The following is a 20,985-nucleotide window of genomic DNA, read 5'->3' on the forward strand; positions in this document are numbered from 1 at the left end:
TTTGTCTGATAATTTATTGATTATAATGTCTAAAACCAGTATAAATCATGTGTATTTTTTGCACAGGTATTCCAGGCACACACTGAAACAAATCCGTTTGCCACAGACGACAATGATGAACTTTTAGAAAGGCTGAAGAACAAAGAAAGGGATCCAATGAGTATGAGCTTCTATCAAGAAAAAGACGATGACACTTGCGAGAGGCTTCCCAAAGCTGTAGATTTAAATGCAGTCCAACCTTTACCAGACAGTGATGATGAAGATATTCAACCAAACGGTGTCTGCGACAATCTCATTGAAAACGAAAAAGAAAACATCAGTCCAGAACAACACAGCGACCTCCTCGGAGCGGCGGGCGACACCTTGGAGCCCAACAACGACATTATGAGGTTCGACGACAGAAAAGACATGTTAGGAAACAATTCGCCGCTGAACTTCGGCCAGACAGATAACTTCATGGATTACAACGACACCGCTAGCAATAACATGCAAAACTATTCCAATATCGAATTCGAATCCAGTAACGTTCCACAGGACACGGTGGCGCACACCGACACACCCGAATCTCACAAATTATTATTTGAACAAATACCAGAAATTCCAGACGGAAAGAGTTCCGAACTGGGCTTCACCGCCGACGACCTGTGCGACCAGACCGAGAGCGAGCGCGACGCGCGCCTGCTCACGCCGCACGACGACATGTCGCAGGACGCCGACACGGACAGCAAGCTGGACGACTCGCCCTGCCTGGAAGCTCCGTCCGACATCGTCCCCGACATTCAGGAAGGCCACATCGACGCCGATATCACGAGCCCATCGGAACTAACGGAGCCGGAGGCCCGACCGCTAGAGGATAAGGACGACGAAATCGTGCCCGAGACTGACGACATCGAACCGGAGTCGGACGACATCGTGCCGGAGTCGGATGCGATCGTGCCGGAAACGGATCTGATCGAGCACACGGACAGGCCGCCTGTCTCGCCCGCGCCCGCGCCCGCCTGCGACGTGCAGGTCGACGTGCACCACAGCGACGAGCCCGCGTCTGTAGTCCCCGACCACGCCCACGACACGCCCGACATCAGGATCGACGCCGACGACCTCACCGCGGACGCCGAGATCGACCGGGTGTGCGGCCGCCCGGCCGAGTCGCCCCTTCCCGCTGAGTCGCCGCTGCCGGCCGAGTCGCCGCTGCCGACCGAGTCGCCGCTGCCTTCCGAATCGCCGCTCCCGGCGCGGTCGCTCCCGACGGAGTCGCCGTTCCCGGCCGAGTCCCCGCTGCCGGCGCAGTCGCCGCTGCCGACGCGCTCGCCGCTGCCCGCACACTCGCCGCTGCCGAGCGAGCCGCCGCACGCCTCGCCCGCCGCCTCGCCGCTGCCCGTCGAGCCCGAGCCCGCGCGCTCGCCGCTGCCGGCCGACGAGCCCGCGCCCGTCGCCGAGTCCCCCCTTCCCGCGGAATCGCTCGCCCCGGCGAAATCGCCTCTTCTCGCGGAATCGCCCGCTCCCGCGAGATCACCTCTGCCCGAGGAGACGCAGTCCCCGCTTCCGACGGAGTCCCCCGCTCCCGTCGAGCCCCTCGCGCCCGTCGCCTCGCCGTCCCCGGCGCCGCCCGCGGAGTCCCCGGCGCCGCTCGAGTCCCCGGTGCCGATCGAATCTCCCGCGCCCGCGAAGTCACCGGCGCCCGCCGAGACGTTCGAACCGAGCGCGCCCGAGCCCGAGCCCGAGCTCGAAGCGGCGCCCTCCCCCGCGCCCGCCCCCGCGTGGGCGTCGCCGCTGCCCGCCGACGTGCCGCTGCCGCGCGAGTCGCCGCCGCCCGCCGACGAGCGCGCCCCCTCCCCGCGCTCCCTCCCCGTCGAGGCCTCGATGCCGAGGGACGCGCCCGAGCCCGAGCCCGCGCGCCCCGACCTCGTGCCCGGGGAGCCTCGCGCCGAGCTCGTCACCGACGTCGACGTCGGCGTGCCCGAGTCCCGCGCGCAGGAGATCTGCCTGCCCGTCACCTGCGAGATCCCGCCCGCCGACGCCGAGCACGCCGCCGCCGCGCCGCCCGCGCCCGCCGACCCCGCGCCGCCCGCGCTCGACATCCCGCCCGTCAGCGAGACGCCGATCGCCGCCGACGTGGCGCCCGTCGCCGCCGCCGCCGCCGTGGTGGCCGGCGCCGCGGCCGTCGCCGGGGTCGCCGCCGCGAAGGCGAAGACGCCCGCGAAGAAGTCCCCGACCACGCCGACCGCCAAGGCGACGCCGAGGGCCGCCTTTGATTTGTGGGTAACGGTGGGTAAGTATGTGAAGTGTCAATTTGACCAAACAAATTATTTGGGATATAATATTTGGCAACATAAAACATTTGCTATATAAACATTTGCCAAGTAAAATTTGGCGAAATGATAATTTGACCAAATGAATTAGTTGCGAAAAGTACAGTTGCTAAAAGTTCATTTGGGAAATGAAACTTTGACGATAAGTTGTTTGCGAAGTGAAATTTGGCGAAAAGTAATTTGGCCAAACGGAAGGATACCATTATTTTAATATAATTACGGTCTCTTTAAAATATTTATTCCCGATATCCCCACCAGTGGGGACTGTTAATTTTTCCCCGAAATCCACACTAGTTAATTAAAGTCAGCTCAGTGGGGCTTTTGGGAAAAAAGTATGGTGGGGATTTCGAGAATAAATCCTTAAAAAGTTTAGTACTTTACTAAAAAAATTGAGTAATATTAAAGAAGAGAAAAGACCACTCGTAACTCTTTTTATTCGATTTATTTATTGTTGACGAAACTCGTTTCCCTCCAGCCTGCGGCGCCGAAACCGCCCGCGGCCCACAAGCCGGCCGCGCCGCGACCCGCGCCCGCCGCCGCGCGGCCGCCGCCCATCACGAAGCCGCGCGAGCCGCGGCCGGCCCCCAAGGCGCCGGAGAGGAAGCTGGCCAACGGCGACGCCAAGGACGCCCGGCCCGCGCCCCGCGCGCCCGCGCGCCCCGCCCCGCGCCCCGCCGCGCCCCGCCCCGCCACCACCGCCGCCACCGCCAAGTGAGTTGATCGTCGTCGTCGTGTCAGCCGAAAGACGTCCACTGCTAAAGCCTGGTCCGTGAGCACGTAGAATTTTGTCCAATGACCCCAAGCTACACATCCTTATCGCTCGCGCGTAATTACGTTGCTGCCGCGCTCGCACACTCACTGCGCGCGCCCGTCGCACAGTCGCGACAGCGATATTACACGCGAGCGATAAGGATGGGTAGCTTGGGGTCATTGGACAAAATTCTACGTGCTCATGGACCAGGCTTTAGACAAAGGCCTACCCCAAGGATTTCCACAAAATCCGGTCCTGCGCCGCTCGCATCCAGTCTCCTCCCGCGACCTTTACCAGATCGTCGGTCCACCTAGGGCTGCCCACGCTCCGTCTTCCGGCTCGTGGTCGCCACTCAAGAACTTTCCTGCCAGCGGCCATCTTGACCCTCTTCGGCCATGTATCTCGGCGCAGTGATGACTCCATAGAGCGTCTCGTGGTGCATGGAAAAGTTGAGGGCACCAGACCACGTGGTAGATCAGCGATGAGATGGACGGACCGGATCAAGGCCGCAACTGAGTGTTCGGTTAGCGAAAGTGCCCGAAAAGCTGCAGTCCGCGAGGAATGGCGCCGTATTACGAGGAACATCACTCTGAATCGTGATTCAGAATGATGACCACGACCACTCTAACAAGGTGTACCGACTGAGAAGAATCCAAAAACGAAGCAGTTTCGTTTTGTAATCGAATTATTTATGGATCGAGACAATAGTCGATTCTGTGACTTTAACCCTCAATTTGCATGGTAGGTCCCAGGGACTCCATGTGAAACTGTTTTGTTTCATAATTTTTTTCAATATGCGAATAAAGTGCTGTGCGCTTGAGTAGCTTCCTTTGGTGTCGTGGCCAACTCGGGGGCGAGAGGTCGTACAGAAAGTTGAGTAATTGACACTTGCGGAGTCCCGTGGACTCCACCATACACTTTGCGTAACAAAAATTTTTATTATGATATTTTTTTTTTTTTAATTATGGTTTATTTACGGTTTGAGTGGATCAAAAAAGCATCAAACAGTCACAATACATGATTTATCAATACGTTAGATGGAAATGAGGCCTCAGATATGAGGGACTGGCAAGAAAGTCTAGAAGAAAATGCAGACGATGAAGAAAAAGAAGAGGATTTTACATCTTACGTCCCGAAAGATTTGTTTTGAAGAATTAAAAGAAAGACTGCTTATTTTGAAATTCATTTCACAAAAATATGCTTGTATTGTTCGAAAAAGTTTGGCAGGCAATGTGCTGCTCGTAGTAGTTACTAAGCCATTGCACGTTTTTTCGTGTTAATTTTCTTCTAACATTTTACATATTATTTATCAAGAAGACTGTTATGTCCACATAATTTAGAGAGAAAAAAAAATTTTGGGTAATTTTTTTTCTAAGTTTAAGAGGTACAAAATGCCTAAGCCTATGTCGATTTTTATGTGATTTTTACGACTTCGTGAAAATTTTATTTTTTAAATTAATTTTAATTATTGTTTCCATTTCTGTTGTTTCTAATTAATAGTATATTAACCATATTATGTTACCAAATAAAAAATATATTACTTTTATAAGTATTAGTATATTTTTTCTTCATTTGAAATATGGAGTCCCTGGGTCTCCACCTTACACTTAACGTAAGTTTTAGTCACCATGCAAACTGAGGGTTAATTTCACGTACGCGAAGCCGAGGGCACAGCTAGTAAAACAATAAATCAATTTTAACCATTTTGCAAAACCTGCAAATGAGAATTTGGTAGGACTAAGAAATAAAATACTACACAATTATTTGAAATAATTTCTATAATTTTTGCTTTTGTGCTATTGTAAATATAACGCATTCTTTCCTTAATTGTGTATGTGAATACCCAACTCATTATCGGTTAACTGTGTGTGAGATAAATAGAAAGAGCCGGAATTGTTTCTTTAATCTGCTTTTTTAATATTTAATTGTTTTTAATAAATGCTCTCGACCTGAATTTCTAACCTAAATTAAAGCCAGTGAACCGGACCTACATACGTGCGATATCACGCTTATCTACTGCAATATTGGTGTGAAAGTATCTCATTTATTAAACTGTTTTAGTGATGAAAAATACCGACGAACATCTAGAGCAGCGTTATTTATAAACGAAACGAGTAATAATTTTGTAAGTTTGAAATTATGAATACATTTTATAATCAGAAGGTTGCGTGTTCAAATCACGACTCACCACTATAACACCTTAGGACTCCACTTTAGCATCTCTGTATCCAGTTGGCAGCTGTGTAGTATGTGTATTATATCTGTGCCTATGGGTGTTACTTTACTCTATCAGAAGGTTTACTGTTTAATGAAAGTCCGAAGGTCACTGTAGAAATCGATGATCTCACAATGGGCAATACAATTACAATAGTGACTTGGTAGCGGGCTTACTCTATACTCTATGCGATGTAGGGCTCGTATGAAATACAATATTGCAAACTCAACGAAATACAATGTGTCCCAGTCCCTACATAATAAGCATTAATAACTAATACTCAATTTCGTTATTTCTAGGACGACGACGGCGCCGAAGCCCGCGACGCGAACGCCGGCCGCGCGGCCGCTCGACAAACAGACCAAGGACCTCGCCAACAAACGCATCACAGCCAAGGCCGCTCCCCCGAGGACCCAAGCAACTAAGGTAACCTAACTCGTGCTCTGTTTGTGCCTACTGAAAGGTCTTTAGAATGTAAGGGTTTTAAATTTACCATCTTCTCTTTAGATGACCCATTTTAGATAAAGAAAAGACTTATTTTGATTGACATCTGGCTCGAAGGACCAAATCTCACTGTGTTGGTATTCGCAGGTTCCCACCGGCAAGGCGGGCGCGGCCAAGGCCAAGCTGGCCAACGGCGACGCGCCCGCGAAGGCGCCGCCGAGCCCGCCGCTGGACAACGCGCTGCTGCCTGACGTCATCGCGTAGGCGCTATTCCGATTCCTATTATTTCCGCTTGAATTTTGTGATTTTCTATAAGTGTATGATAGTTTTAACGTCGCTCGGCGCGGCGAGTCGTTAGGTGCGGGAGGCTCCTCCCAGTTTTATATTATAGAGTCGCTTTTATAGACGTGTACGTTGCCGGTCGTGGGCCCGGGCCCGGATGGTTATTATTATCCATTGTCCTGATTATAAGTCTGTTTTAGAATTTTATATTACCAACGAATGATTGATTTAAAATCTGGCTTCTAATTTATTTTCTTTGTATAACCGTATTATTTAATAAAATGTGAGGAAGGACTGAGACATTGTTTTATTTATGAGGGTTTTTAAATTTTGATACGAAATAAAACTATACTGACGGCCGAAATAATGTTTACTTAATTCGTACTAGCTTACTTATGTCTATGTAAACTTAAATATCATGGTGTTACAAAGAAATACTAAAAATATAGCATTTTATTCGAATAAATGATTATCACCCTTTAAATTCGTGTCTTAATTTTAACGATCCATGTCTATATTTTTGTTTAAAGTGTTGCCAAATTCAATACTCGTAGTCTATGGTTGTCTTTAAAATTTAATCGGACAATATGTTGATACTAACGATAGCGCAGGTACAAAAACAGCATTGATAAAGCCCCGATACTGACGACAACCCACGACAACCCGACCTGGTGAATTGCGACTGCGAACCGAACTTTTACGGAGTAAATCTACAAATTGCAAAATTTTCGCAACATTTGCTCTCATCGATATGAATGTTTTTACTGTTATCCTATTTTAGATTAGCTCCATTTGTGCTATCGATTAGTATCGATACTATTGGTTGTTTTTTTCTATTCATTAGCTATCGAGTGGCAACATTCAAATGCGATGGTCCATGTGTGGGAAGCGCAGGTCAGTCCCGCGCAAGTTGTCGTCGATCCACTGCTGCGCCTGCTGCGTCATCTCCTCGTCGAAGTAGTCGCGCCAGCCGCCCGCCTTGCCTGGAAAGGAAGACGAGACTAATATGAATCATCAGCATCATTTCAGCCATAGGACGTCCACTGCTGAACATAGGCCTCTCCCAATGCTTTCCATGTTGATCGATTGGTAGCGGCCTGCGTCCAGCGCTTTAATATGATTAGACAACGAGTAAACACATTAACGCGCCCGTATTCACAAACATTACTATGAGGTCTCACAGTGCGCGTGGACGCACAGGGTCATAAACGAACCAATCACAGAGCTCTATTCAACGCTGTGCGTTTGATTTCCTGGTTCACTTAATTAAAACGAGGATCGTTTGTGAATATGAGCGTAAGCTTAGCAGCTAATGCTAAGCTTGATAAGATGCTAAATCTTATGCAGTTGTAACAGGATGTGGCATTGACAACAAGTGAATTCGCCTGGCTGTGGCTGCCAGTAAAACTTATTATGACGGTGTATGGGTATCCGCGCTCTAAGCAACCAAGAATGATCATATTATACCGGATTGGCTACGGCAGCCAGTCAACTGTACCATTACAATACAATAATACAATATTTACATAAGCGGATGTCTGCAGTTGAATGTACTTGACCAACTTTTAAATCGTGCCAAAAATGATAACAAGAGAAGTAGACAGTGTAAATTATATGCGGTTCACGAAACTTTTATCTTCCGTGTTGCTGCCAGTGAATTTCTAGCATTGTCCAGCGCCCTCTACCGGCGCTCTAATAACAAGTACAAGTTAGTTACAAATCATACTTATTGATTGCAATCAAGTAGTCTAGCTCATAATTATGCTCACGTGTAGATAATTATGGACAAACGTTAAGTCCCGATAAAAAACATATTACCAGAGCCGTAGTCAGCCAGAAACGTCAAACGTTTCAGTATTCGGCAGTTAGATCCTCGTTAACACCAGGAATTTATTTACCTTTTCTGATAAAAGCTTGTTCTCCAGGAATGAGAATGCCGAGCTCCTTCATGACGTCGTAGTTCACAGACTTGTTGTTCTTGAAGTTCTCAATGCTGAGATGGCTGCAGAGTTTATCCACCTCCTCGTCACTGAAGTTCTTGTTTAGGAACCTCGCGACACGACGCACGGCGGTTGGTAAGTCCTATAAATTAAATTTATTGTAGTTAAGTACCTTATCAACAGTGTTAACTAGGTACCCATTCCCAGTCATGTTGTCTCGTTCTATCGCAAGGAATCACCATTTGATGAGAGCGAGAGCAAAAACGGAAATGGGTAGTTAACACTGGCCGGTAGTAGACCGTCAATATTACTAGATCACAACATTAACTTCCTACTGACTGACATACACGTATTTATTCACTTTGTTCACTGACCTTGGAAAGTTCTTCGTAGAACAGGAATAGCATATGAGGATGATGTCTTTGTTCCCATGCTTCTTTCAGGTGTTCGAAATAGGGTGTCCAGTGATCTAAAACAGTAAATTCTTGTTAGTATAGTTAGCTACCACTGTCGACATACCATTTACCTACCTAATTGAACAAATCCTAGCTACTTAGCATTTCGAGTGTAAACCGGCTTTGCACTGCATTCCATTATTAATCTCTTGGTAATGAAACAAGACTTAGTATACGGAAAGATAAACTCACGCAAATCTTTAATGAAGAATTTCCAATAAGTTTTGAAGTCGCCGACATATCCTTGCGTCCTTATTAGTCTGTTTAGGTGATAGAAGGAAACGGCCACATCTCTTGGATCCCTGGCCACGTATACCACGCGCCCTGTATTGAGGAGATTGGGGGGTAGTAGGGACATAGGCAGGTGCGTTTTCACAAAACGCGGGGATGGCGCAAGGGCGAGCTGCTCCGTGCCAGGCTGCGTCACAATTTCTAGAAGTTCCAATTTCCTTTCACTTTGACTGTTCTCTTCTTTAAATCTCTCCTTCATTATTGGGTGAACGAATACTGAAAATCTAGACAAGAGTTTTGTTCATCAATTATATTAAGTTTATTCTGCTGTCAGCAACGCTTTTATGCCTAATTTTTTAATCAATTTGTTAATGTTGTGTTTCTTCTAAGGTGTCAATAAGGCGTGGGGTAAAAGACGAATATCTTAGCTATCTATTTAACCCCCGTGCCATTATTGTGTAGCGATAACAAATTATTACCTACATATTACTTTACTTGGATGGAATCCGTGCAAATTGGTGGGTTGTTAGACGAATTACACCTAAGTACCTATATCTTATTCTTGTACCTAGCCAAAGCCAATCATTTATTCCGCTCTATGTTAATGTAGGTAGAGTACCTATGGTTAGCAAATAATCGACTGATATTACACGCGCTTTGTGCCCTTCGGAGAGTGAATTGAGTAAGACTGGATAGAATTTCGTAATACCTACCTACTTACTTAATTCACTACGGCGCTACTAGTATACCTACTGTTAAAGGAATAAAATGCAATATCTACTGGCATTCTCAAATTAATACTCACTCTAAAAATGGATATCTCTCCGTTAAAGGTATAGCATCCGATGTGGCGTAATCTAGATCATTAGCAACCATCCAAACTAATTCTTGAGTCCACGTTGTTCCTGAAATCATAATGACTTTACTCTACCTGCATTTGTAAACGCACAGTAACACCACAATTTTAGTAACTTTCTATGAACTATGATTTGTCAAACTGGATGTAGTCTGCGATCATATCCTATAAGTGACGTGTCCTTTAAAAAAAGTTCAGAAGATTCTGCTAAGTTTCTTGTGCCAGTTTAGAAAATAAACTGTCAAATAATGAAAGCTACCGACCTGACCGAGGATAGCTTGCTATGAATATGTCCGTTGGTCTAAGTGGCATGTTGTAGATGTTAGCAGCTTCTTGTCTGTATTTATGAGGGAGGAAGTATCCTTTAGGCCCGACGCGCACGAAGCCAGTCAGTTCTCCTGCAATAAAAAAAACAGCTGTAGCGTAAAAACAAGAAGAAAACCATTCAAAATAAATGAGCAGAATTATTTGATAGGGTGGGCGCATGGGCGTTAGGTTTAATTTCTAGGTAGACAGTAATACGGAAAATACGTTGGGTAAATAATGTGACTGATGCAAAAGAATGTTTCCCTAGTGGACTACATAAGTAGCTATATGCAAGTGCATCATAAATATCTTGTTATTTTATGGTATGACTAGCTTTTGCCCGCAGCTTCACCCGCGTGAAATTTAGTTTGTTTACAGATCGTCATAAATTATAGCCTAGGTATATGTTATTCTTAAACTATAATACCGCAAAGTTTTAGTCAGTCAAAAATCCGTTTAGTAGTTTTTGCGTGTAAGAGTAACAAACATGTTAACATCCAGACATCCATACAAACTTTCGCATTTATAATATTAGTAGGATGGTAACAAAAACATTCGTAAACTTTACTTGCTTGACCTTTTACAAGAATTGGATGATGGAGGTCACCGTGAGTGGGTATCCTCCAATGAAGAGGATACTCACCTTAAAATTTCAATCAGATGTTGTTGGTTCATGACATTGAACTAATGTTATTATGTGGTAGAGTCATACATTCACGCAAAAAATACACGTTAGGTAGTCACTTAAAATGGGCCTTCGTCTGAATAACTTCTTAAAGTATGAAAAAACAGTATGTCGTTCATTCTTCCTTCGCGTATAAAGTAAGTTTTCTTTATAAACACAGTGTATGTAATAGGTACATCTAAGTTCCACAACTTAACATAGTGCAATCTTTGTTGTTGTTTACGTAAGCTTACAATATCATATCACAGTGCATATATTAATATCAACCTGAACAGGCCTATTCTATTTTAAGAAAAAAAATGAGAGCTGATAAGTTATTTAAAACAAATTTTATCTCAAAAGCTTTATTGCCAATTACTTAGGTCGAACAGAGTCGGTCGAGTTCCTGGTTAGGCACAAAAAGAAACCTTGAAAATCACCTATTTACTTCCTTAGTTTGATCGATAAAATAAAATAAGTAAGTTTGAATCATTGTTTTGTTTATTTTTTATGTAATCAAATAATTGGTTGGTATTCGAAGTAATTACAATGCAGCAATGTAATAATAGTATTTTTAATAAAGGGTTTTTATCCACACCTATACCTACTTTCATATCTTTTTTGCAATAGGTAGGACCAACTGCATACTTTGCACTTTATCGTGGTATTATCAATCATTCATTTGTAATCAGGTGACCTGCTGTATGTGTCAATGACTGGAACGATAAGTGACATGGGTGAGGTACAGTGGGTGAGGTGCGCTAATAAATAGCACTAGGTATGAATGTATGAAGTACCTATAATTTGTAATTTAGAGCTAACGTATGTGCTCGTTTTTAACATGATATAAAGAATTTACAATACTCAGTAGTTTACTTTTTTACTCCTGTACGGCTAGCACAAAAAACTTTCGAGTTCAAATCGTTTGCGTACTCGAATCGCCATCAAAAGATTTAGTAAGAAAACTACAACAGCGCCCTCGTGAACGTGTCGTAAAGTAAACTTAGTATGAGATGTGGTTGCAAGAAACTTATTTTGAGAATAAAAATTGTCACGTTATCGTTTAATTCGAAGATTGAATATCGAATTTTATCGAATACGCAAACGATTCGAAGACGAAAGTGGTTCATGCTAGAGGTACTGAACTTAGGATGAGTAATAGATGAATTCATTCGGATAAGGGTACATAAATACCTACAACGATTCTTGCTTTACTATTTACGAAGGTTTAAAGGAAGTCAAAGTAAACATTATCTAAGTACCTACTATGTAGTACCAGTATTACTAGTAGTATCTATTTGTGGTAGGGACTACTTTACTACGACAAACGTGTAATTTAGTCATCACACATGTTTATCTCGACTGCACTGTAATAATGTGTTGAGTACAGTAGAAGTATCGTACATACTCTACATAATTCATATTCATTCATAAGGCCACCGTTTAAGTATCTATTACTTAGTTCAATTAAATGAGACTGCACTAAGGCTTGGTTGCACCATCTTACTTTAACTTTGACAAACATCTGTCAAACTCCATACAAAAAGCACCGGTTATCGTCATAGTTACTGTCAAATTAAGATAGTGCAACCCACCCTTACTTAGTTAGTATCCTGTCGTATTATGTCGAGTATCTATATCTACGAGTATGTAGAGCTAAAGGTGTGTTGACTGTTTTTTTATTACGGTTTCATTTAACTGAAATAATCTATTACAAATTCAAAGGTTGATAAAGTGTATTACAAATGCAATTCCAATAAAAGCTACCCAATAAGTAAGTAAAAGATATTTTTATTCCCAAAAAAACATTTAACCCGCTTTATAGGATTCGAACTCGCGACTTTTGGCATAATCACTCTTTCTCATTTCGCTTTCGCGGATATTTTCTTCTTGTAAACTGAATGGTGTGATAATTTCACAGGCTTTCAACTAAATTCATTGTATTTATTTATTTTATTTTTTTATTGTTATCTAGATATTTTTAATTTGGCGTTTGTAGTGACCACTACCTACCATATTTAGCGATTTTGGAGATACTCATTTCAAGTATTTAAACCCCTGGGAATCCATTATCTTTCACGCAGCGAATTTTTTTTGTGCATTCAACAATAGACTGCAAACTCGTCACGGAAACTATTTATAAAAGCAATCACGATGTCGATAACTTTGCAAAAATTAAATAACCAAAATATTAAACCAGGAAGTTGTTTAAGTTTGAAATACGTGAACGATTTGCATACCTATTTTGTTCATCCTCAGAACTTCATATATTGTGCATTAATTTATGCAAGAGCAATTTTATTAATGCTAATCCCTTCCTACAACCACATCTAGAGAGATAACCTGTTTACTATACTATCGTTGTTATTTATTGTAAGATAACAATATAATTATGTTGATCTATCAATTCGACGTCCCGAATGGTAGGTAGGTACTACTTACTTCAGAATGTTTAGCCTAGGCGCAGACCACCGAATTTTTGTTGGCCGATAGTTTAGTCGGGCAGTTAATCAGTATGGGCATGTATGGAAGTGCGCACATTACACCGATTTGGTATCGCCCGATTCTTCATACAAATTGAGATCGGGCCCAACTATCGGCCAACTAAAAATCGGTGGTCTTGACTCTATGTAGAAAAGGGAACTCTCACCTAAAACTGCAGTTTACTTATTCAATCGAATATACTTTCAGGAAAAGGCCCTGACAAACTATTTAAAACCAGGTGGTGGCTCATTGTCGTACCATAATAATATCACAAATGAAATATTGCAATTATGTTATTCGATTATTTGTCGCAACATAATTAAAACATTCTTTGCCAGCTTATTCAAGTAGACCAATTTATTTAAATCGTATTGTTGCCATTTAAGGTTAACGAAAGTTACGACCTTAATACTTACTGATAAAATATTGTTACTGATATAACACTTTTGTTTGCCTTACTACCACCTACTACTAAAATTATTTTTACTGCTGTTTTTTCTCAGCTAAAATATGCTTAGAAGTGTAGTAGAATGCTTAAAATATGTTTAGAGATGACAATTAAGGGGGCGTCCATAAATTACGTGAGGCTTTTAGGGGGGGGGGAGGGGGTCAACAAAAACCTCACCAAATCTCACGTGGGGGAGAGGGGGGGTCTCGGGAAATATCACGTATTTTTTTCCACAAGAAATAGAGAAATAGAGTTTGCCAGAAAACTGGGTTAAATCTTAAGTAAAAAAATTGGCCAAGTGCGTGTCGTGCCACGCGCAGTGTAGGGTTCCGTAGTTGTCCGTCGTTATCACAATATATTTCAGAAGTAAGCAATTACTTCATCTAAAGTCACTTTTAATATTTTCTTCTAAGGAATTTTTATTAGGTATGAAATTTTATAATACATGAGTAAAACGACTATTACTCTTGAACTAACTGGTCTATTTTAACCACTATAGTTTTCCTTAAAAGTTCATAAAAGGCACTATAATCTTGAATTTTTCCTGATTTATCAAGCCAACAGTTTAGTTTTTAGCGGGGGGGATGCCCTACTCGGACAAAAATTGGCACTTTAAACTTTAACATTTTGCAAACGGATCCCTAAATCGAAAAATGGTCTTAGAAACCCCTAAGCCATTTTAAAAGACCTATCCAACGATATCCCACATGATGGGGTAGAAGACGAAAAAAAAAATCATCCCCACTTTACATGTAGGGGAGCTACCCTAAAAATTTTTTTTTTTTAATTTTATTCTACCGTTTTGTCGGCGTGATTAATATACATACCTCTACAAAATTACAGCTCCCTAGTGCCAATAGTTTCCAAGCAAAACCTCGGACAGACAGACAGCCAGACATATCGAAACTATATTAAGGGTTCCTTGTCAGCAGGACTAAAAAATGATATTTGTATGATGATAATGTCATTTAATTCTATACAGTCTAAACAAATAAAACTAAAAATGCTTCCGTCTGCATGTGTGAATACTAAAATGCAGAATAAATGACGAAATTAAGAAAATTATAAAACAAGTTCTTTTATCAAAATCAAATCAAATTTTATCAAAATCGATTTTGCTAGATTATTAGTGATTTTGTAGAAAGGAACAATTAGACTAGGTACTTCTGTAAAAAAACAATGTGACCCTAGTACTAACCGCTGTCACTACACGTGTTTTTCTGGATCTATTCGTAATCATTGGGCTTAGTGCGACTTTACACAATCGTCATCCGCTAGCGACTGTGTAAAAAATGACATACATTAAATGTATGATGATTGTACAGCGTCCCTAGCAGATACTTTCAAGAACTTAAATCTTTAACTTTATAGATCTTTTTGATGCACTCGTTAGCGACAACGTTAAAGCACACAAAAAAAATTTTCTCAGTTATATTACTCCTAAACTATTAAATTTCGGATTTTTTTTAATATCACGTGAGATTTGGGGGTGGGGGAGGGGGTCAGGCAAAATCTCACCAAATCTCACCAAGGGGGGCGGGGGGGTTGAAAAATAGCCAAAATTGTCTCACGTAATTTATGGACGCCCCCTAATTGGTAACAGGCTAGTAGAAGGTTTAAGTCTCTAATTTATATTTTGTAATTATTTTATTTTCAAATTCCACCAGAAAGCTTGCACCCATAACATAAGCTTATCAGTTGCTTTTTGGGGATACTTAACTGGCGTCAACATTGTCCTAAGATTTATTATTTATTATAAATCTTTCGCTTGTTATTTTAAATTTCATAAGAAGTTCACATGGACCAAACTTCCAAACAATTTTAATCTGAAATCTAAAGTTTAAAATATACCCAAATTAAAGTCACATTCATTTGTTTTACGAATTTAAAGTTAGTATGTGTTAGAAAAAAGGTGAAAGCTTAATCGTTCTTCCATCGTGTTACTTTGATGACCCCCAAATGCGCTTATCGAAGGCACAATTTATACTTATTTGTTACCGTGACATACATGTAATTTAATTTATCAGTTTGTGTCGAAATCGCAACAAAAACGCAATTGTGAACTTTCATTGCAGCATTTTTATACATAATAATATTATGTATATTAAAGAGTTAGAGTGAGAACCAACTAAGTAATAATTTCATGTTCTAGACAGGTCATAATTTTTCAGATTTTTTTAATAGTTTGTTCTTCATTTCAGGTCAGCTTTTCATCATTTTTGATCAAGTAGTTTGTTCTTATTTTTATAACACAGACTAAATTAAATTGACTTACCTGTGAAATACTTCATCAAATGTTCTGCTTGTTCAGGTTCTACATCCTCCATTTTGAGGGGGAAGTTGTTGTTTTGTGTCACGTCCATGTTTACACGGCCCTTGGTGCGATTTGTTTACGAGAACGCGAACTGTGCCAGTATTCTGCAGTGAAAGTGCGCGCACGCAGAAGTGTAGGCGAGCGCGCGGCTACGAGACTCAACGCACAATAACAATCAGAGACGTTGACTTATTCCCTTATTTAACAGACAGTTTCATTTGTGAAGGCAATCGCAAGTTCGTTACACCTGTCTGTCCGGGCTGATTTCGCTTAATGACCTTATGGGTGCATATTGACTTAGTGTAGAGCAGTAAAGCTGGTAATGTAGGACAACATAAGGAAATAAAGGACACAAACTTACTTATATACCTACTTAGTTACTTACTAAGGGTTTTGTGGGCAGATACAACAGAATCCTATACAATTAAAATGAAATCTTATAAATCCTTGAAATTAATGTATGTAGGCTGCCGCTCTACAACCACTTTCACTGCATCAGAATGACAGATCGCGAAATGAAATTCGACTTTCATTAAAAAACTAATAGTATTAGGTACCTAATACATAATTTACTTAACAACAAAATGTTAACTGACAGAGAATGCTTACGGCATTGAGTTTGCCTTTTAATATCCATTATAAATTTATTTTAAGTACAGAACTGTTTTACGTTCGTACATTGCGTTGCTCTACTTTTCGGAGCACACTTACACATTTGGGATTGGGGCATTTTAAGTTCTGTTATCTTCGATATACATAATTATTTCATATTATTTACTTGATAAACCCATTATTGTTAATATTTTATTTTTGTCCGAAACCTGCTAATTCGATGTCTTGACTTGTGACCGAATATTAATTTTACAAGACAACTTTTGTTGCTTAATATTTTTTGTGTATTATCTGATCCCAAAGTGCTACAGGAGATTTTCAGTCTGCGATTAAGTCACACTTAAGTACTTTACCTTTTTAATAAAGCCTCTCAGTGTTCTTTGTGCTTTCTGCAAATTGTTGTTTACATTAAGCTGCGCCTAGATCTACTACCCACACAGTAGACGCACAGTCTCGTTTTCGTTTGCCTGTAATAAAATTTCAGGCTTAAGTACTTAGATACGTGCGCGTTGCCAAATCAGCAAAGTAAGATACAAATAATACATAGGAGTATCAAAAAATATAACACTTTCGACTCTACATTATTTGTCTCTACTGATCCTAAATAAAATCTTGACATTGATTTTCTGTTTTATACTTTGTAGGAGGAATACCTAAATGGATTTATAAAATGTTGATGATGATTTAATGGTTACAACACCCGCTGTGGCAGAAAGTATACCAAATTTCGTCAGTCTTTAGTTATCAAACGTGTGACATAGACTTTAAAAGTTACCTAGGTTCATAGTTATACATATTTTATTCATTTATTACTTCCGTAAATAGAGCTCAGATTCCGCGAAACAAAAATTACAACTGCATAATTTAAATGAGTATTATAATATATTTTCAGTTAAGTGATATTATTTCATAATTAATAATCCAGAATCGTTTATTTGTTATAGGATGCTAAATCACTATCAGTTATAGTCGGGAAGCGCAGGTCGGTCCCGCGCAGGTTGTCGGCGATCCACCGCTGCGCCTGCGCCGCCATCTGCTCGTCGAAGTGCTCGCGCCAGTCGCCAGATTTGCCTAGTTCATAAAGGAAGGGTAAGTTTGATTATTCCTTTAACATAATACAAATTATCATCAGAATAATATGCCAAGATAATCTTTATTTTAACTGTCAATCCACTAACCTTTTCTAACAAATGTTCTATCTTTTTTAGTTATCCACCCGAGATCCCTTAAGACGTCGAAGTTAAGCATTGGGTTTTTCTTGAAGTTATCGAATTTGAGGCGGTCACATAGACGAGACACCTGCTCGTCAGTCATAGTCTTGCCTAGGAATTCGGCAACTTGTCGAACTGCCTTCGGCAAATCCTTGAAACATATAAGTAAAGTACATACTGTAATATTTAAAAAAAACATGAGGTTGAAGAAGTAATAAGTAGACCATAATAAAAAATAATTAACGTTCACATTTATGTTATTCCTTCAACAGGTATTACCTTCAACATATCCTCATAAAAGAGAAACAGTAAGTTAGGGTGATTCCTTTGCTCCCAAGCTTCTATCACGTGCGGGAAGAACGGAGTCCAATCGACTGTAAAAAAAATAACTTAAGTGCTTAGCTTTCATTGGTTTATTTATTTTATTCATTTCCGTCAGTTTTCAGTTCAAACTAAGTATAGAACTTTTAGGAATGGTGATGAAAATGTAGGACAAACAAAAAATAACGTTTGCTCAGGTCTGTTTTGAAACTTTGATATGCGATAGGTTTAAATATTCTTTATATTAATTATTGGCGTGTTGTAGTTTGTCAGACAGATAATTAATTCCCTATCAGAGATTATATCTGCATTGCAGTTGTGATACAGGCTGATCAGATATTTAGGATAAGACTAACTAAACATGATTTGTGTAAATTTTTTGCCTTCTATTAGTATTACACTTCTATAAGCATAACTATAAGCATGTCGAGGCAGCCTTTAAATAAGGCAACACCATGTACCTACCTAATGTTTAATTTATTATATAAAATCATTATATTAGATAAGATGTATGCTTTGTTGGTTGTCCTTCAAATAAATAAAGAAAGTTTTTAATCTCACTTTTGTCCTGAATGAAGAACTCCCAATACTGTTTGAAGTCGCCGGTGTAGCCCATGAAATCGAAGAGTTTGTTGTGGTGGTAGTAGGACACCGCGGCATCGCGAGGGTCGCGCGCCACGTACACCACCTTGGCGGTGTCCAGCAGGTTAGGAGGCAGCAGTGAAAAGGGCAAGTGCGACTTGATGAACCGAGGCGAAGGCAGCTTCGCCACAAACTCGGTGCCAGGAGTAGTCACGTTCTCTATAATTTTTAACAACCGCTCGTCTCCTTTCACGAAGTCTTTCATAAAGTTCTTCGTTATGTCGCTATTTATTATCATGAACATTCTGAAGATAAAACACCCGATTACATTACATAGACCAGACATTATAATCAATATTACAGTTTCCCTGTTGTAAAATTACTTACTCTAGAAATGGGAACCGTTCATGAAGCGGCATAGAATCAGATTTTTCGTAGTCTAAATTGTTTGCCACCATCCAAACAAGTTCCTGCGTCCAAGTCGTTCCTATATAAACATAATAAAACTTCAAATTTAATTTGAAACGAGCATGTGAGTAATTTTTTTCTACAATGCAGACATAAAATTTTAAATATAATTTAGTATAAAAATCAGTAAAATTTGTAAACTTTTTTTTTTTTTTAATGAAATCGTTAAAATACTAAAAGCAAAGGGAAGTAGCTACGTATAAAGGCAGATAATATGTATAGTAACCTGATTTAGGGAACGTGACCACAAAAGTATCGTCAGGTCGTATTGGCATGTTATAAATATTTTTAATATCTACTTTAATACCGTTGGTGAAAAAATATCCCTTTGGGCCGACTCGCATGAATCCATTTTGATACCCTGAAATTAAAAACCGAAAAAGCAGTGATTATGAAGTAAAAATCATCTTTACCTACACATGTACTACTTACTAGGTAACTATTATGGGTCTTTTTAAGTGTTTCACACCATGTGTGATTCGGCCAGGTGCGAACCGCTCTTAAGTGGTCTTTCACACTTTTTTGTCATAGGTTGATAAAAAAAAAACATATATTACTTTTGCACCTACTACATACATGCACCTCTTTCCAAAGCCTAGTGCGAAAAGCTCCATTCAATAAGTTTCTGGGCAATTCACACCGCGGAATCACTCGTGGTAGGAAACGCCTTAGACCCGGAAGTATTACCTGAATAAATACATACTGCAAGAACCTATTCAAAAGACATTTACCTACCTAAATAGGTATTTCATATAAATAATATAAAACGATACAAAAATAATAAAAACATACCTTTGAAAAAGTGTTTATGTATTTCATCTGCTTCTTCTGGATCTAGGTCTTTCATTTCAAACGGAAAGTTATTGCTTGAAGTAGTCATTTTAGCAGAATAATTAGTTGAATTCCTTGATACCCCGGTAGTGGGAGTCTTATTAACCGAATGGTGTCTATCGTATCAATAACACAAAGTGTCGTCGTGTGTCGCAAATATTGTGATCAGTTAAATAATCTCGTGAAAATGATAACCTATCTCTGTATCTATTATCATGATAAGAATTTTATATAACTTCTAGCATAAGTAAGTTTACTTTGTATATTGTATTGTGTCACTCAATGGAAGACGGAAAAGATCTTAAATAAATATAATCAAATCATATATTTGGTTTATCAAGCGTTAGATAGCTCGTTGGAATATAGGGGAAAGTAGTACGAGTTGATCCCCTGGGGTAAGATGATCTTTCGCGATTGTGCTGAAACCACTAACGTCATTTAGTTTCTTTCACTGATAAAACATAGCTCTGGACACCTCCCCGCCTCAGTCAAATCGTAATGGTGGCGTGAGCGATACATCGAATTTGACGAGAAAAAAGAAAAATTGTGTACTTCTGATCTAAAATAGGCATGACTTTGAGCTTATGTTACTTTTATTCAAACAATGTTAAATGTAATTACTGTTGTCGTTAGGCTTTCTTTTATGTTTAACTTTAATATTTTGGCCATAAAAACATGGCCGCGTACTTGTAGATTATTTTAGCGAATATTTAACAAAAAGTGGGACTTGGGTCAAGATGATCCCTTCCTATATGTACGAGATGATCCCTGGGAATTAAATCAAAAAAGTTAATGGAGTAGGTAAAGGGAAGTGAAATAAAAGAAAGATAACTTTATATAACTCACCTGAGTCTGAAGAAGATGATACTGAGTGGCTGTACTGAACAGAAAAGTTTTCAAGCGATACTAAGGGTGAAGGATGGATAAAATGTTATGCATGTGGAAAATAGGGCCAAAAAGCATGTGCTGGGGTAGAGGGTGATGAAGCAGGTGAATTTATTTGTGATATATGCAACACAGCTCCAGCCAAAAAGCGTTTAAATTATTTAAACGATTTTTAGCAGGTACTAAGAAAGAATAAGTTATTTTCGTTATTTAATTCGTAAATGTTTTTCTTTTCTAACTTTTTAACGATTTGTTCGCATAATTAGGTACTCCGAAAGGAATACAACCAGAAAAGAATAGATCATAGAGTAGAATCATAGGGATCATCCTACCCCTACCTGGGGGATCATCTTACCCACAGGGGTGTACAAGATGA

At 40.5% G+C, this 20,985-nt stretch overlaps 2 protein-coding genes across 2 annotated transcripts in view; one reads left to right on the forward strand and one right to left on the reverse strand.

The window, feature by feature from the left end:
* LOC114356394 (COPII coat assembly protein sec16) overlaps positions 1–6,566 on the forward strand; it is a 93,066-nt gene extending 86,500 nt beyond the window's left edge. Inside the window, exons 13-16 of the mRNA XM_028309548.1 lie at positions 67–2,259; positions 2,785–3,020; positions 5,575–5,701; positions 5,867–6,566. Of these exons, the coding sequence (XP_028165349.1) occupies positions 67–2,259; positions 2,785–3,020; positions 5,575–5,701; positions 5,867–5,983 (2,673 nt within the window). The 3' untranslated portion in view covers positions 5,984–6,566. The remainder of the gene's footprint in view (positions 1–66; positions 2,260–2,784; positions 3,021–5,574; positions 5,702–5,866) is intronic.
* Positions 6,567–6,791: 225 nt separating this feature from the next.
* On the reverse strand, positions 6,792–19,865 carry LOC114356358 (uncharacterized). The gene is made up of 14 exons (XM_028309469.1): positions 19,686–19,865; positions 19,120–19,254; positions 18,813–18,912; positions 18,405–18,730; positions 17,802–17,896; positions 17,490–17,673; positions 17,246–17,382; positions 15,661–15,772; positions 9,747–9,881; positions 9,433–9,532; positions 8,589–8,911; positions 8,316–8,410; positions 7,900–8,083; positions 6,792–6,984 (listed from the first exon to the last, which is right to left on the reverse strand). Exons 1-14 carry the CDS (start codon positions 19,771–19,773, stop codon positions 6,863–6,865), a joined length of 2,136 nt encoding a protein of 711 aa, XP_028165270.1. The 5' UTR covers positions 19,774–19,865; the 3' UTR covers positions 6,792–6,862.
* Positions 19,866–20,985: the final 1,120 nt, after the last annotated feature.

Source organism: Ostrinia furnacalis, unplaced genomic scaffold (genome assembly GCF_004193835.3).
Source record: "Ostrinia furnacalis isolate ACB-3 unplaced genomic scaffold, ASM419383v2 OfSCF2800, whole genome shotgun sequence".
In the NCBI taxonomy this organism is placed as follows: domain Eukaryota; kingdom Metazoa; phylum Arthropoda; class Insecta; order Lepidoptera; family Crambidae; genus Ostrinia; species Ostrinia furnacalis.